The 18,279-nt window shown below is 45.6% G+C and overlaps 1 protein-coding gene across 2 annotated transcripts in view; it reads left to right on the top strand.

The window, feature by feature from the left end:
• Positions 1–17,568, top strand: part of Slc24a4 (solute carrier family 24 member 4) — a 124,347-nt gene extending 106,779 nt beyond the window's left edge. Inside the window, exons 13-17 of one of the 2 annotated variants that reach the window (XM_042692694.1) lie at positions 11,237–11,403; positions 12,669–12,783; positions 15,204–15,316; positions 15,677–15,742; positions 17,240–17,568. In XM_042692694.1, the coding sequence (XP_042548628.1) occupies positions 11,237–11,403; positions 12,669–12,783; positions 15,204–15,316; positions 15,677–15,742; positions 17,240–17,392 (614 nt within the window). In that variant the 3' untranslated portion in view covers positions 17,393–17,568. The remainder of the gene's footprint in view (positions 1–11,236; positions 11,404–12,668; positions 12,784–15,203; positions 15,317–15,676; positions 15,743–17,239) is intronic. The other variant, XM_042692695.1, reaches the window with a different exon arrangement.
• Positions 17,569–18,279: the final 711 nt, after the last annotated feature.

Below are 18,279 nucleotides of genomic sequence, written 5' to 3'. Positions count from 1 at the left end.
TTACAAGGTAGTCACTTAAAAGACCTACATGACTTCTGTTTACTCTGATTCAGTTAAGTCTCCATTTCCTAAGTAGTCAAAAGTTTGATAACAAAAGTTTGGTAAAACAAAATCTCCTTTAAGCTAGGTTGGTTTGTTTACTCAAATGTTGCTAAGAGCAGAACAATATTCTTACAGTTTAGTTTTATTTCAGTGCATTAATTTTTAACCACGGGAAATGATTTGATGGCCCTTAAATTATAACCAATGTAATCATGAGCATAAATTTTTCATAAGCTCCATCTTACACAATTTAGTCCATCTCTTAAAAAGATTTACTCACTTTTATTTTGCAACTTTTTGCACCTTTGGAATTCCCTTCCCCCCACAATTTTGGAACAATATTCTGAAATAAGCTCTCTCACTGAAAAGCATTTTCTTCTCCCTTGAACTTCCTGCTCAAAAATATGTCTATGCCTTCCTTATATCATTTTCCTATTTGTTAATTTTATTTTACATTTGTCATTTACATTTTGAAATCACTTTTACAAATATTTTTTAATTCAGACAAAATCGTACATTTTTTCCAGTAGATTTAAACCCTCTAAAAAGTCTCACATTCCAATGCAGATGCAGGGGGAAATGCAATCTGTTTTAAAATTTTTATGAAAACACATTTGTTATGGATACACCTGTTGTAAAAGAATCTAAATTATACATTAAATAGATTGAAGTAGATTATGATAACTCTCCCTAAAATCCTTCTGTGATAAGGTGGGAAATCCTGAATGCCTGCCTAGTTGAGAGGAGGCATTAACTCTATTAAGGATTGGAAACGTGGCTTCATGGTAGAGTGCTCGCCTAGCATACATGAAGCCTGGGTTCGATTCCTCAGTACCACATAAACAGAAAAAGTCAGAAGTAGCACTGTGGCTCAAGTCGTAGAGTACTAGCTTTGAGCAAAAGAAACTCAGGGACAGCAGCCAGGCCCTGAGTTCAAGCCCCAGGACTAGCACCAAAAAAAAAAAAAGATTATACTAATGACTTTCACATACATATACATACTTACGAAAAGCTTTAAATTAGACACACCCACACTGAAGCACACATAAAAAGGAGCTTAAGAAAGTGCAAAACTTCACAAGTACATTACTTAGTTATGTCTCAGAATTTTAGGAGCAGATTAAGTTGTGCCCACTGTACTTCTTTTAGGACTCATTTTGTTCCAGTTTTATCTTGATGCCTAAAACAAGAGTCAGCTGCAGAGAATCTTCATAGACACGGAACAACAGATACACAATGACACAGAAAAACAAGTTATTTCAGAGTACTCTTATACAATCATCCTTTTATTTTGTTGTTGTTTTCTAGAATTCTCCCTAGGGGACAAGGTACACTGAGCACTTCTCATTCTGAAGCAAATTGCAATCACTTTTCTGTATCTTTGACATACAATCCTTATCAGATATGACTTGCAAATATTTTGCCTTCTAGCCAGGCTTTTTTTCCCCCTCTTTTCACTTTTTGTTAACATCCATAAGCCACTGAGGTCTTTAAAGTTGAACAAAATCTAGTTGTTGTTTTTGTACTGGTCCTGTCCTGAGCTCTTAAGCTCAATGTTAGCATTCTACCAACAGAGCCACAGGTTCAATTCCAGCTTTTTTGTTTGTTTGGTTGTTTTTTTTGGAAATTAATTGGAGATAAGAGCCTCACTGACTTTGCTGCCCACGCTGGCTTTTGTAAGGTGTATTAAATAGGTAGGTTTCCTTAGGTAGCGAATGAAGAGAACACCACGCACTATTCAGGCAGGAAAAGAAGTTTATTTACCGAACTGCTGCCCCCCCACCATGCATGGTGGAGAAGCATGGCTGAAAAGGAAAGGAGGTGAGGGAGACAGTTCATGGGGAGGGGCAAACCACTCCTGGGCCAGGACTTATCTAGGCCAGGCACAGGAAGAGGTGTAGCCAGGTGGGGGGAAGGTGTGGCCACACTGGATCTGGATGTGACCTCAGGGTCTGGGACCCTCCTAAGGTCAGATGAGAGGCATGTGACCAGAGGTGGCCCAGGATGTGACGTAGCAGGAGGGGAAAGTGACAGCTTCCAGGTCTGCCAGTTACCTAGGTAACAGATACTGGGTGGAAACTTAGTCAAGAGGGAGTGAGGTGTCTCTGTTCAGACCTTACAGCTTTAAGCTGTGATCCTCAGATCTCAGCCTCCAGAGTAGTTAGGATTACAGCTGTGAGCCTTTGGCTCTTGGCTTCTTATTTTTCATTTTTTGTTATTTTTTTACATGTGTTTTGCTGCCATTTGAGAAACTATTCCCTAATCTAAGGTCATAGAGAATTGTGCTCGTGTTTTCTCTTGTTTTTTTGGGGGGGGGAGGGTGTCCTGTCATGGGGTCTGAACTCTGGGCCTGGGCGCTGTCCCTCAGCTCTTCAGCTCAAGGCTAGCGCTCTACCACTTGAGCCACAGCGCCACTTCCTGCTTTTTTTCTTTTTTTTGCTTATGTGGTGCTGAGGAATCGAACCCAGGGCCTCATGCATGCAAGGCAAGCACTCTACCACTGAGCCACCTTCCCAGCCCCATGGTGTTTTCTCTTGAAAGTTTTGTAGTTGTGGTTATTATGTTACTCTTTGATCATTTTTTATTTAATATTTATGTATGGTGTGAGACTGGGATCCCATTTCATCCTTTTGCATGTGGGTATCCAGCTTTCTCTGAACCATTTCTTGAAAATCTCATTCTTTCTCTAGTGAACTGTCTTGGCCCTCTTCTCAAATATCAATTGACCTTAAAAGTGTGGGTTTATTTCAGTATTCTAAATTCTGTTTCATCTTTATATCAATAGCATACTATAACTGGGTATTCTAACTTTGTTCTCAATTTTGAAATCAGAGTATATGAATTCACTAACTTTGCTCTTTTTTGTAATTGTTTTTCCAAGATTGTTTTGACTCTTCTGGGTCCTTTGTATTTCCATATGAATTTTCTGATCAGTTTTCCAAATTCAGCAGAAAAGTCAGCTGGATTATTGAGAGGGACTGCCTTGAACCTGTAAATCACTTTGGGAAATATTGCCATCTTAATATTTAATCTTTCAATCCATAAATAGAAAGCCTTTCCATTTATGTAGGCCTATTAGTTTTAAGCTTACTTTTTTTTTTTTTACATAAATGTAAGTGTAGTTGTTCGGTTTTTATTATGATATTACACATGTAGTTGATTTTTGTTTTTTGTTCTAATTTTGGATTGACCAATCTAGCTGAACTTTATTATTAAATGTGTGGAGGGTGTGTATGTGTGTGTGTGTGTGTGTGTGTGTGTGTGTTCTTCAGAATTTCTGTATATAAGATCATGTCATCTACAAGTAAGAGTAGTTTTTTGTCTTCCTTTTTGACTTGAATTATTTTTGTTTATTTTTCTTGCCTAATCTCCTTGACTAAATTCTGTACTATAACACTGAATAGAAACTGTAAGAGCAGGGGGCTGGGAAGGTGGCTCAGTGGTAGAGTGCTTGCCTCACGTATATGAGGCCCTGAATTCTGTTTCTCAGCACCACACAAACAGAAAAAGCCAGAAGGGCGCTGTGGCTCATGTAGTAGAGCACTAACCTTGAGCTGAAGAGATGTGGGACAGTGCCCAGGCCCAGAGTTCAAGCCCCATGACCAAAAAAAAAAAAAAAAGAGAGAGAAAAAGAAAAGGTAAGAGCAGCCATCCTCATCTAATTCCTGATAGTCTTTTGCCACTAAACACAAGCACTGCTTGATTGTTTTGTGTAAATATTCATTATCAGATAGAGGGAGTTCCTTTCTGTTCCTACTTTGTTGAATATGTGGTTATATTTTGCTTTGTATTTGTGTTGGGGCTTGAAATCAATACCCTGGGGTCTACTTGAGCCACCACAACTTCAATCCAAGCTTTTTGCTGGTTAATTGAAGAGACTCTTTATTGTCAGCTCAAACTGACTTTGAACTGCAAGCCTCAGATCTCAGCCTCCTGAGTGGCCAGAATTATAGACACCAGCCACCATCGGTATCCTAGCCATTTTTGTTTTGTTTAATCATAAAAGGATATTGGATTTTGTCCAGTGCTTTTTCTGCCTCCCTGGAGATAATTGCTTTGTTCATTATTCTATTAACAAAGTCTGTTTCATTGATTGAATGCCGTCTGGTGAACCAAGTTTGTGTTCCTAGGATGTCTTACTTGGTCATGGTATATAATGTGTTTGATATGTTGCCAGATTCAGTTTGCTAATATGGTAAGGATTCTAAGTCTCTGTGTATAAACAATGTTGGTGTTCGGTTTTCTTATCTCTTGATGTATCTCTTGGGCTTTAATATCAGAGTAATACTGGCTTCACAGAATTCATTGGAACATGTTTCTTATTATCGCTTTTTTTGTTTGTTTGTTTGGTAGATTTAGTTCTTCAAGAATTTGATGGAAACCATCATGAAGCCATCTTGTCTTGGCTTTAAGGCAATCTTAAAAAATTACTGTTGGAGGCAACAGTGCTCAGTAGGAAATATACTCATTACCTTGCTCATGTAACTATAACCCCTCTGCACAGCATTTTTACAATAAAAAACGTACAAAAAATTACTGTTGTAAGCCAGGTGCCAGTGGCTCACAGTGGGCCGGAGCACTGTCCCTGAGCTTCTTTTTTTCAAGGCTAGCATCTATCACTTGAGCCACACCTCTACTTTCAGCTTTTTGTTTATGTGGTACTGAGAACTCAAACCCAGGGCTTCATGCATGCAAGGCAAGCACTCTACCACTAAGCCATATTCCCAGCCCAAGTCTATGTAAAAAATTTTTCTACTTTATTTAGTTCCACTTTCATCTTGATTATCTCTTTGCTTGTGCTTTCTTGGACTTTTTTTTTTTTTTTTTTTTTGGGTCCGGTCGTGGGGCCTGAACTCAGGGCCTGGGCGCTGTCCCTCAACTCTTCAGCTCAAGGCTAGTGCTCTACCACTTGAGCCACAGCGCCACTTCCGGCTTTTTTCATTTTGCTTATGTGGTACTGAGGAATTGAACCCAGGGCCTCAGGCATGCAAGGCAAGCGCTCTACCACTGAGCTATCTTCCCAGCTCTTGGACTTTTTTTTAATATGTCCTTTTTCTTTTATTAAGAAGGAAGGGTAGGGGCTAAGATATAGCTTAGTGGCAAAGTACTAGCAAGTACAATGTCCTGGGTACCAAAAAAGAAACAGAAGGAATGGTAGGTCATTAAGAAATATTCCTCTCTTTTTTTCTGTATTGGAGACTGCCTCATGGTGTCGGTTTGTTTGTTCATTTATTTATTTATTTTGCTAGTACTTAAGTTTAAACCCAAGGTCTTATGCTTATGTAGCTTGCTTAGCTGTACTCTACCACTCATGCCACACCATCAAGCAGGGTTTTTGCTGGTTATTTTGGAGATTGAGTCTTGTAGACTTTTCTGCTCAGGCTGACTTTAAACTGTGCTTTTCCAGATCCTGACCTCTGATGGCTACGACTACAGGTGTAAGTCACTAGTTCCTGGCTGTTTCAGGCATTTTTATTTTTTTTGGGTCCGGTCGTGGGGCCTGAACTCTGGGCCTGGGCACTGTCCCTCAGCTCTTCAGCTCAAAGCTAGCGCTCTACCACTTGAGCCACAGCGCCACTTCCGGCTTTTTTTCTTTTTGCTTATGTGGTGCTGAGGAATCGAACCCAGGGCCTCAGGCATGCAAGGCAAGTGCTCTACCACTGAGCCACCTTCCCAGCCCTTCAGGCATTTTTAAACAAGTGCTTTCCTTCTTGAATCCCACTCATCCAGCCTAATTCTAGTCCTTCTTAACAGGTATTTATGGCTAAAAATTTCCCTCTAGGCACCGTTTCTATTGCATGCCCTAACTTTTGGTATTTTGCAGTTTAGTTTTCATTCCTCTCAAAGTATTTGCTAATTTCCCTTGTGATTTCTTCTCTGACCCATTAGTTACTTAGAAGTTTATTATGTAACTTCCACATATTTGCAAAGCTTCTACTCTTCTTTCTGTTATTGATTTCTAATTCCATTCCATTGTTGTTGGAAAACACACTTTGCATCACCTCAGGTCTGTGCTGGAGAACATTCTGTGTGCACCTATATTTCAGTACACACACACCAATGCTTCCCTCTTCTTCTTGTAGCCCCATTATGCAGATTTGGTTTGCTTTGTCATAATCATAGTCTGTACAGTTCTTTTTTTTCCCTATTTATTTTTCCTTTTGTTCACGGGGTGACATCATCTCAGCTAAACCATCTTTGAAGTTGTTAATTGTTTTAGGTCTACTAAAATATCCTGTTGCTCCAGCACCAGTGGCTCACACCTATAATCCTAGTTACTCAGGAGGCTGAAATCTGAAGATTAAGGTTCAAAGCCAGCCCACACGGGAAAGTCTAGGAGCCTCTTATCTCCAACTAACCACCAAAAAGCAAAAAAAGCTTAAGGACCGCGTCAGGCAGGGCCTGAACTTTGAACTCATGCTCCAAGACTAGAACACTCAAAAAAAGACTCATATTGAAGTGGTCCAGAGCATTTTTTTTTTCATTATAGTTGTTGTATTTCCCAATTTCAGAATTTCTTTTCTTTTCTTTTTCTTTTTTTTTTTTTTGTTGTTGGTTGTAGCGCCTGAACTCAGAGCTGGGCTCTACCCCTGAGCTCTTTTTGCTCAAGGCTAGCACTCTGCCACTTTGAGCCACAGCTCTCCTTCCTGTTTTCTGGTAGTTAATTGGAGATAAGAGTCTCATGGACTTTCCTGTGCAGGTTGGCTTTGAACCACAATCCTCAGATCTCAGCCTCCTAAATAGCTAGGATTACAGGCGTGAGGCACCAGTGCTCAGCCATACCTAACTTTTTAAGTCCTTTTTCTTTATTGGTATTTTCTGATGGGAATTCACTTTCCTACTCTCCTTGAGGTTCATAGATATTTTTAAAAACTTGTTTGTGTATGTATATATATTTTTTGTGGGGGGAGGACGGTTGTGGGGCTTGAACTCTGGGCCTGGGTGCTGTCCCTGAGCTCTTCAGCTCAAGGCTAGTGCTCTACCACTTGAGCCACAGCACCATTTCTGGTTTTCTGGTAGTTTCATGGACTTCCCTGCCAGGGCTTGCTTTGTACTATGATCCTCAGATCTCAGCCTCCTGAATAGCTAGGATTACAGGCATCAGCCGCCAGCACCCAGCTTTTGTATATATATTTTAAGTGGGTCATTTTAAGCTTTTTGTCAGCTGGCAACATGGCTCAAGTGGTAGAATGCCTTCCTAGCAAGTATATGAGATTATGAGTTCAAACCTGGTACTGACAAAAAAAAATAGTTCTTTTCTAATAAATCCAGTATCTTGATTTCTTTAGTGATAGTTTCTGTTGTATTTTTCCTATAATGCGAATGCTCTTGATTTTGCATGTCTCATAAACTTTTGCTATTGTTACTGAAACCTGAGCTTTTAGGGAGAGTGGTACTGAGAGTTTGAACTCAAGACTACCTGCTTGCTTGCTAAACAGGTGCTCTACCACTTGGTCCATGTCCCATGCTCCTTTTTTTATTTTTTTAGATAGAGTCTTGTGTTTTTGCCCAAAACCAACCTGAAATCACTTTCCTCCCACATGCAGCCTCCCAAGTAGCTGGGATAATACACCACCACAGTTAGCAAAGTGATTGAGCAGGGTGTCACAAACATTTTGCCCAGGCTGGTTGTGAACAAGGATCCTTCTGATTGCCACTTTGCAAGTAGTGGGGATTGCATGCGTGAGCCACCACGTCCTGCCTGGGGCTGGTGAACTAGTTCAGTGGTGGAGCACTTGCCTCAGACCTGCAAGTCCTTAGGTTCCAAACCCATCACTGCAAAATACATAACTAAGATAATGTGACATGCTAGAAATCAGATTCTTCTCCTTCCTAGAGTTTTATAAAAAAAAACACTGCTGCTGTTTATTGTTGTTGTTACTTGTTTAGTGACTTGTTAAAAGTAAAGATCTGTATTATCTGTTAAGTAGGCAGCTACTAAAGACTGATGGGTCTCTGCCCACCGTCGTTGATGGCTGGACAGAGATACCTTTTAAGTGCCCTGGTTTGCCCCTGTGTGTGTTTGGAAGACTCCTGCAGCCCTGAGGCAGGCACTGTAGAACTTTACAGTAGCCCCTGCCTTGGCTGCTGTAGAGCCTCAAAGGCCAACCGAGTGAGGGAGGGTACTGTCAGGCCTCCCCTGCGCACAGCTGGGCCTGCCCTGGGCAAGTGCTGGGCCTCCCCTGCGCATGTGCTGAGCCTGCCCTGGGCAAGTGCTGGGCCACTCCTGCACACGTGCCAGGTAGGCACAGCCTCATGTGCACACAGGCCTGGCAGATCCGCAGGAACATTAAGAACTTGGCATGTCTGGTTAGTAGCTCATTCCCCAGTTTCCCTTTTAAACTTCTTCAATGAACCTACTGTTTATCCCACCCCTTATCCATCACCTTAAGGAAGCATGATTTAACAGCTGCTTCTGGTGGGTTTTGATAAGTGACCCCCAAGAAAAGATTCTTCTCCTGGGGTAAGCTCTCCTTCTAGTAAAACAGAAAGATGGTCAGAAAGCCACCAGAAACATCAAATTATTATTATTATTTTGTCAGTCATGGGGCTTGAACTCTGGGCTTGGACACTGTCCCTCAGCTCTTCAACTCAAGGCGAGTGCTCTACCACTTGAGCTACAGCGCTACTTCCTGTTTTCTGGTGTTTTATTGGAGATAAGAGTTTCACGGACTTTCCAGCCCTGGGCTGGTTTGAACCACGATCCTGAGATCTCAGCCTCCTAAGTAGCTAGGATTACAGGCGTGAGTCACCAGTGCCCGGCTACATCAAATTCTTGTAATCCTGTGGGGAAGGACTTCTAAAGTACTTCGTGAAGTTTCTGTGGATTGAGCATTTGATGACATGAGTCAGAAGTAATCTTACCTGCTTCTCTGACAGCTGGGTGGTCGCTGCTTTGCTGGGGTGAGCCAGATACAGCAGGCAGAGAAAACAGAAATAGGGAGTGTGACAGCTCCTTGGAGTTCAAGGAGTTCTTGCTGAGATCCAGCTGATTTACTTTTCTTTCTTTTGATGCTGGGAATGGCACCTAGGACCTTGTGTATACTAGGCAAGTGCTTTACTACTGAGCTACTTTGCCAGCCATAACTGTCCCCTTTGGGGATTTGCTACAAACCTTGGCTGATTTCCAGAGTTCAGGAAATGGAGATTCTTGTCATTTTTACCATTGTCCCCGTTGCTTTTACAAAGAAGAGTTTTCAAAGGTTCATGCTCCTGTGTGTGTGTGTGTGTGTGTGTGTGTGTGTGCTTGTGTGTGTACGTATGCAAGCCATATCATCAGTCTGCCTTTTTGCATGTTGATTGGAGATAGAGTCTTGTGGACTTTTCTGCCTAGGCTGGCTTCAAACTATGATCCTCTAGATCTCAGATTCCTAAGTAGCTAGGACTTTCTTTACTTTTATCACCCTCACCAGCAAATGGGTTTTAAGCCTGCCTGTGTCCATTCTTTGTGGCATGAGTGTCAAAGACACTCTGCTTATTCACTGTGGCTTATTGAGGTCACTTGTCTTCAGTGGAATGGCATGTGTCTTCTGTGGGATGGGAATTGTCATCCAAGATACTCAGGGTTTAGTCTTACACCTGACTCGGGCCCACAAAGGAGCTGAGATTTACAGAGCACCTACTGTGTATGCAGGAAACCCTGTATGGTTTAGGTCCACAGCATTGCATCATCCACCATCAAGATAGCGCTAATGTCATGGCGAAGAGATGAAGAAGCAAATGAGATGCAAAGCGCACAGCACCACACTGCTGCCCCTGGCAGGCAATTTTGTTGTGTGTTCTTATGCCGTTGTTGACCTACTGTGGCCTGATCCCCAGAGGAGGAAGTGGAGTTGAAGGGATTGCGTAACCATCCTTTGAATTCCAGCCTAAGTATCTACTCCCAAAGCCTATTCTAGTCCACATTCTACTCCAGCTCATCCCTGCTCTGGATCTCACCTTCCTTACTCTGTCAAGGGGATGATTAGAAGGACTAAAATTAATTATCCCCCAGTGGTTCATGCCTTTCATCCTAGCCACTCAGGAGGCTGAGATCCAGAGGATCACGGTTCAAAGCCAGCCTGAGCAAAGAAGGCTGAGAGACTCCATCTCCAAAATCACCAGCAAAAGGTCCATCAGACCTAGGAGAATTATGTTAAATGAAGTTTAAGTCAGGCCCAGAGAAACATGTATGTGGTATATGTTTTCTCTCATATGTAGAAGTTTGATCTAAAATACAAGCATGTATGAGAACATATATGTGTATATACACACACATACACACATACAAATTGACTAGCAGATAGTATACCCAGAGAAGGAGTCCAATGGTGTAATGCCTCTGAACAACTAAGAACTGTTTAACAAAATGAATACCAGGAAGCTGAAAATGTTTTGTTGTTGGGGGGTGGGGCTCATGGATGGGGACACAGGAATCGAAGATATAGTCATATTCAGTTTACAAATTTGAACTATATAACTCGAGGGTAGGAATGCAGGGGAAGGTGGGGAGGGGGTGGGGGGAGGATGGAGTGGGGGGGAAGGGAGTATGGGAAGGGATGGGAAGGAGAAACAAAGAGGAGGCAACAATGCTTGATAAGAAACGTACTCGTTATCTTGCCCATGTAATTGTAACTCCTCTGTACAGTATTCTCACAAAAAAAAAAAAAAAAAAGATGGAAGGGGGGACATTGATCAAAAGGTATTGCACTCATCATCTGACTTGTGTAATTGAAACCACTCTGTACAACTACTTCAAAAAGATAAAATCTAAAAAGAAAAAAGAAAAACCTGGACTGGAGGTGTGACTCAAGTGGTTGAGCGCCAGTCAAAATAAGCATGCCAAGCAAGCGTGAGGCCTTCAATCCAGAACCAGGTACAAGAAAGGAAGGAAGGAAGGAAGGAAGGAAGGAAGGGCGGGAGGGAGAGAGGGAGGGAGGGAGGAAGGAAGGAAGGGAGGGAGGGAGGGAGGGAGGAAGGAAGGAAGGAAGGAAGGAAGGGAGGGAGGGAGGAAGGAAGGAAGGAAGGGAACTAAAATGACTCACCAATGAACATGTTCTGAATTGTCTTGAGGAGTCCAGGGGGAGGTTATAGAGCTGAGTGATTTCAGTCCTTTTCTTGGCGGCAGGGATCCAGCAGATAGCCTAGCAGGTCAGTAACCCTGCATCTTCCCTCCCGCTCCCTTCCTGCCCCACCCACCCTGTGTGCCATGCAGAGTCGAAAGGGGACAAAGCCAAGTGGGTGTTCACCTGGCCGCTCATCTTCCTCCTGTGCATCACCATCCCCAACTGCAGCAAGCCCCGCTGGGAGAGGTTCTTCATGGTCACCTTCCTCACGGCCACGCTGTGGATCGCCGTGTTCTCCTACCTCATGGTGTGGCTGGTGAGTGCAGTGGGAGCGGGGAACCACTGCCGCACAAGGGCAGGGGACATGGCTGTGCTAGCCAGGGCTGGCTTCGCTCACCACTGCTTCATTCTCAGTAAAAGGCATCTTTAGCAAAGAGGGATGGTACCCCACAGCCTGAGAGAGGCGGCTCCCCTGGGTGGGTGGAATCACGTGGCAGTCACGTGACAGCCTCATGGCACGCGATCAGGTTCCCAGGGGAGTGTGGGAAGGATGGAGACTGGGGAAGGTCATCTCCTTCAGTGGAAGATGATGGTGGGTATAGATGACCCTGCCAGATCTCCCTGGCTCTTTCCTGTCTGCCTGCCATTGGCTGAAACACTTTATGCAAACTTCTCTCTTCATAACGAGCCCACCAGACAGGTGTTTTTCCTGCCCTTGTTTTACACATAGGGAGCATAGGGTCTGAGAATTTGCCCCTGGTTACATGAGTCGCTCGTGCTCACCATGGAATTAGAACCTGGTCCTGGGCCTTCCGAGTCTTGCCTTCAGCCCCAGTCTGAACTGCCGCCCACCGGACCCCTGGGGCTCCCAAGGCTGATGGACAGCTATTTAGCAGCTTGACGTGGCTCATCTGGCCGCAGGCGACAGCTGACTGGATGCAGCTGGGCCAGGCGATGCAGCATCCTGCCCTTTGCTCTGGGGTCTCCCAGAAGCTGCCCTCCCCCCTTCTCTCCTTCCTCCTCCTATCAGCCAGTGGTAACAGCAAGGGACATTATGAAAGTAAGACACCTGGAAAACAGCAGGGTTAAGTAAATATTGTCATTTACAGTGTTTTTGTGAGAACAAAGGAATCAACTAACTCTCCAATCGTGTGGGGGGCTGCCTCAAACTGGTCTGCACGTCTGCATCCATTTAAATGACTTCTCTGAAGCCCGGTGCCAGAGACTCACTCCTATGATCCTTGCTACTCGGAAGGCTGAGATCTGAGGATTGTACTCTGAAGCCAGCCCAGGCAGGCAAAGGCCACGAGACATTTACCTTCAATGAACCACGAGAAAGCCAGGAATGGACTTGTGGTTTGAGTAACAGAGCTGCAGTCCTGAGCGACAAAGCTAAAGGACAGAGCCTAGCCCTGAGTTGCAAGCCCCAACCCCAGCACACAAAAACATTTTAAATAAATATTAAAAAAGAGACTTTTCCACTGGCTACAGTCACGTCACGCTCAAGTTAAAAGCACACAGGGTAAAAAGAGTTTCCAGGGCTTTCTGAGAGTGTTCATCCCTCCCCCACCTCTTCCTCAGGTGACTATTATTGGATACACGCTTGGGATCCCTGACGTCATCATGGGCATCACCTTCCTGGCAGCTGGCACGAGTGTTCCTGACTGCATGGCCAGCTTGATCGTGGCGAGACAAGGTATGCCTGGTGCCGGGGCCCTCCCCTCTTAGGCCCTCTAACCTCCCTTCCAGGAAGACAACACAGGCACCAAGTGAACAGATTGAATAAGATGAGTGATGTGAGGTTTAATGGCAGAACAAAAGACCTGCAAAGTCTGCCCTTGATTTTCTGCTCCTTTGCTGCCAGTGAGATAGCGTTGCAGAGTGGACTTCACAGGACTTCCAGATAAACCTGAGTTTGAAAGTCCAGGAGAGACCTGCTGCAGTGGCTCAGGCCTGTAATCCTAACTACAGGAGAAGCTGAGATCAGGACAATCTCATGGGACTCCTCTCAACCAATAGCTAGATATAGTAGTGCATACCTATCATCCCACCTATATAAAAGGCAGGGATCAGGGAGGATGATGGTTCCGAGTCATGATTTTCTTTGCCTAGATCAGCCTGGGCAAAAAAGCTCACAAAATTCTATCTCATAAGAAGAAGCCGGGTGCAGTGGCACAGGCCTGTCATCTCAGCTATAGTGGGAAGCATAAAATAGGAGGATCACTGTCACAGGCCAGAGGAAAGAGTGGAAATCTAACTCAGTGCAAAGAAAAAAAAAGGCTCAGCGGTGTGGCTCATCCGTAGAGTACCTCTGTAGCAAATAAAGAGTTCAAACTCTAGTAACACACACACACACACACACACACACACACACACACACACACACACACACACACACACACACACACACACACACACACACACACACACACACACACACACACACACACACACACACACACACACACACACACACACACACACTCCAGAGGCAAAGCAGGGGAAATTGTGGAAAGCTGTCTCCAAAGATGGGAAGAGAGCATTATGAAAGAAGGACAAGATGGTTAGTTTCTCTAAGACGGGAGGAAGGTCCGAGTAGCTGGCTGGAAGTGGGGGAGGCTGTTGGTGGCAGGTCAGTGCATATTCCTATATTGGCCAGAGGCTGGGAGGCTGGAAAGCCAGAATCCCAGAGGTCAGGTTCCTCACAGGACTAAGCCACCCACACTCTGATGTCACCCACGCTAAGTCTTCTCTCCCTCCCTCCATCCTGAGGCTTGAATTCTGGGCCTGAGCACTTGTCCCTGAGCTCCTTTTGCTCAAGGCTAGCCCTCTACCACTTGAGCTATAGTGCTACTTCCAGCTTTTTCTGTGATTAATTGGAGGTCAGAGCTTCACAGACCTTCTTGCCCCTGCTGGCTTTGAACCACGATCCTCAGATCTCAACCTCCAGAGTAGCTAGGATTACAGGATTAAGCCACCAGCGCTCGGCTTATACAAGTCTTTTTACCTGAATCCCCTCAGCTTGTGAGACAGCATGATACTATACAGCTGTACAGGAAAAGAACAATAACAGGGCCCAAGTCTCTCTGATATGCTTCTGGTCTGGTTGGGGGAAGTTCCTCCTCAGAAACCACCAGAACATACGATTTGCTGTCCTAACTTCCCTGCCAAGGTCTTGATGCTGTTCCCTAGGCACAAGCGTGTACTGTGGCTGTGTGAAGGATGCTGGGCAGGTGTCCTGAGCTAGACTGCTCCCATGTTATGTGCTCTTGAGCCTCTGTCACATGAGAATGGGGTCTTCCTGAACACTGCAGTGTCATGGTTGTATTCAACAAGCAGCCATCGTGGGAACTCCGTTGAGCACTATGAGAGAAATAATGGAAGGAAAGCCTGTGTTTATTTGTCAGGGTTGACATAACCACAGGCTGGATGGCTTAAACAACCGAGATTTATCCTCTCAGAGGCCTGAAAGCCAAAGTAACAGTGGGCTGGGTGGGTTCCTTCTGAGCTATGGGGGTGAGGCTTTCCCAAGCCTTATCCGGACTCCTCTCCTCCTCATCCCCATGTGCTGTCCCCATGTGCTGTCCCTGCCCACGCCCCTCATATTTACAGGGACATCTCAAGTTGGACTCATCCTAACCTATACTGACCTCATCTGACTTGTGACCTCATCAAAGGCAGTGCCTCCCAATAAAGTGGTGCCCTGATGTACTGGGGGTTTGGAATCCAACCCATAATGGGATCCTTTGGACTCCATGCAAGTGGTCTGAGAATGCCAGGTGCTGGTGACTCAACACCTGTAATCCTGAGGATCTCGGTTCAAAGCCAGACTAGGTAGGAACGTCTGCAAGACTCTTATCTCCAACTAACCACCAGAAAACCAGAAGTGGCACTGTGGCTTAAGTGGTAGAGTGCTAGCTTGGAGCAGAAAAGCTCAAGGACAGCAGCTAGGTCCTGAGTTCAAACCCTACAAACAACCAAAAAAAAAAAAAAATGCGGGCCCATGAAGGAGACATCGTTTCGTAGGGAATGGCACCAACTGAACCAGAATGAGAAAGAAATCATGTTTCATGTGACCTGCGCTTGATGGAAGAACTGTGTTGTTTGTCCCCACAGGCCTGGGAGACATGGCGGTGTCTAACACCATAGGGAGCAACGTGTTTGACATCCTGGTGGGGCTTGGCATTCCGTGGGGCCTGCAGACCATGGTTGTTAATTATGGATCCACGGTAAGTTCCTCTCCCAAGGTAGGAGGTGGAGGTCTTGAAGAGGATAATGGCATTCCTTCTGTTCCAGCCCAGGTCTTCAGGAGATGTGCTGTCCTTTCTCCTGAGCACCCACTTTCTTGGACAGCTTCTGGAATAGTCCAGAGGTAGATACTGGAGGGAGCCAGTGTTGGCCATGTGTTTGTCAGTGCCTTTTATCTTTTATCTCAGCTGACCAGCACCTGTCCCCCTCCCAGCCCACATTTGAACCCCAAGCTCTCCCTTTGCCATGGGCGTCCTGGTCATCTATGGCCACGTGTTTCCTCGAGCACCCAGAGCATCCTGGGCTTTTAGAATAAAGATGCGTTTGTGTTTGTTTTTCAGGTGAAGATCAACAGCCGGGGTCTAGTCTACTCTGTGGTGCTGTTGCTGGGCTCTGTTGCTCTCACTGTGAGTTTTTACAATTCCAAAATAGAACCCTTAAGAACGTGTATGTGTGCATGCACACGTGCATTCGCGGGCATGCACGCATGTGCGTATGCTAGGACTTGGACTCAACTCATGAGCTTGGCTTGACTTTTTCACTCGAGACAGGTAGGTGCTCTACTACTTGAGCCATACCTCCACTTCCAGCTTTTTAGCTGGTTAATTGGAAATAAAAGTCTCACAGGCTTTTTGCCCAGGCTGGCTTCTAACCACATCCTTAGATCTCAGCCTTCTGAGTAGCTAGGATTTTAGGCATGAGCCAGTAGCACTTGGCTTTGAATGCTTTATATCATACGATTCTGCATCAGAAGAACTCTTGCTGGCCAGGGACATGTGTGCATTCAGATTCACCAATCTCAATATTTGCCAAGAGCACTCGCAGCCATCACTACACTTCCTGAGATATGCCACAGGGGCTAGAATCGTGCTTCTGGCTTCTTGCTGCCACAGCTGGTGTCCTCTCTAGGGACAGTGGGAGAGAGGTCCTGACCCACCCCACGCTGACAGGTGGGGATATGACAGGCCTCGGGACAACTCACAGTGACAGCCAGGTCCTCCCTGCTCCTCGGGCTGGGTCTGCACAACTTTCTTCCATCCTCACGGCCACTGATGGGAGGGATTGATAGTATTCCCATTGGCATAGGATCTGAAAGGAAATGGAGGCTCAAGAGTTCTGAAAGCAAATGGAGGCTCAGGGGTTTTTAAAGGAACTAGAAGCTCAGCAGTTTGTTCTAAAGCTTGCTCGTGGTTTCTGAGTAGGGAAGTGGCAAATCCAGGTTGATTTTTCTTTATAAAGCTCTGTGCTGTGTGACAGTACCTGGACTCCCCCCCCCCTCCCTTGGAAACCTTGATTCAGGGAGAAGAGGAAGGCAATGGGGGAAGTGGGAAGTATGTCCTCCCCTCCTCCACCCAAACACACACACACACACACACACACACACACACACACAGAAACAGAAAGAGACAGAAAAGCAGGCGGGCACAGACACATAGTGAGAGACAGAAGAAAGAGAGACATGCATATACAGACATAGAGACAGAGACAGGCATGTAGGCACAGATACATGATGAGAGACAGAAAAGGAAAAGAGAGAGAGAGCGAGAGAGAGAGAGAGAGAGAGAGAGCTTGGCTGCCCCTAGCATCCATAGCCAAGGGGAAAGACTCATTTGTCCATAATTAGGGCTATGGGGTAGAGGCCTGGGCCAATAAAGTCATGTGCATCTTGAGGAGAAGGCCTGGGACCTTGGGGAGGGTCTGCCATGCAGGTGGCCACTGTCTATCTTGGAGTCAGTGGGACAGGTCATTGGAAAAATCTAAACCCTGCAGAGCTGATTCTCCTCAAATCAAGGGTAAGCCTGGAAGTGCCCATTTGGGCTTGCCTGCATCCTGCACAAGGTTCTGGAATGTATCACTTAGGTGTTGGCTTTTGTGTCCCTTGTCTCTCCACTCTCTCCTACCAGGTCCTCGGCATTCACCTCAACAAGTGGCGTCTGGACCGGAAGCTGGGCATCTACGTGCTGGTTCTTTATGCCGTCTTCCTGTGCTTCTCCATCATGATAGAATTTAACGTCTTTACCTTCGTCAACTTGCCCATGTGCCGAGAAGATGACTAACGCTGAGCTGCTGTCCCGGGAGCTGTTGTGGCCTCCCCTGTGACACCAGCGTCCCCTCTCTCTCTCTCCTTCCCCACCACAGATCTCTCCTGCCTCCGCAGCCACCATCTGTTCGCTCATGAGCTGGAAGGAAGGGCCAGCATGGTCATTGTCTGACCACAGGCCGGGCTGCTAGGTGCCCGCCTCCTCCTCCTCGGAGGCCCCGCCCCTGCTGAACGGGGCTCTCCATTCCTTGAGCAGCATCCCTCGACCCCGGGGATGTGTTGGAGTGTCTCACCCCTCTGCTACACGCTTTAGTCGAAAGGACTTCAGGTGCAGATTGTCTTTCTGTGGAAATGGGGTGTCTGCGCAGAAGATCTCCCAGGGCAAGTACAAAATCGGGGTGTTATTTGCAAGTGTCACCTCTGGGCCAGAGGAGTGAGATCCATTCCTAGGCAGCTCATGCCACCAAGAGCCTCTGTCTCCGCTGGAAGCCCCCAGAGCTTGGCGAAGACAGGGGCATCAACCTTGGGGGGATTTGAGAGAATGACAGCAGACATTCCACCACCCCCCCCCTTTTTTCTGGAAAAATTGGAAGAATGGAAACAGGTCTTCACAGCAGAAGAGAGACTACTTTTATCCTTTTTATTGATGCATTCAGAGAATGAGCACTGAAATATGAAAAATAAAATGTCATAGAGACCATCATACTTGAACAAAATGTCATTCTACACAAAAGGATCATGAAGGGGAACCCCCCCCCCCAAAAGGTAACCCTTGTGGAGAATGGATCCTGTGTGTATATGTCATCTTGCACTGGCCCTAAGATACTTGCTTTGGAATATGGGAAAAGGTCAAAGGCCATGGGGAAACAGGTGCTACTCATAGCCACGGTGGGGGGTGGGGTG

Source organism: Dipodomys spectabilis, unplaced genomic scaffold (genome assembly GCF_019054845.1).
Source record: "Dipodomys spectabilis isolate Male_0828 unplaced genomic scaffold, ASM1905484v1 ptg000157l, whole genome shotgun sequence".
Lineage (NCBI taxonomy): Eukaryota > Metazoa > Chordata > Mammalia > Rodentia > Heteromyidae > Dipodomys > Dipodomys spectabilis.
The sequence above is the reverse complement of the archived record's forward strand: the minus strand, read 5'-3'. Positions and strand labels throughout refer to the sequence as shown.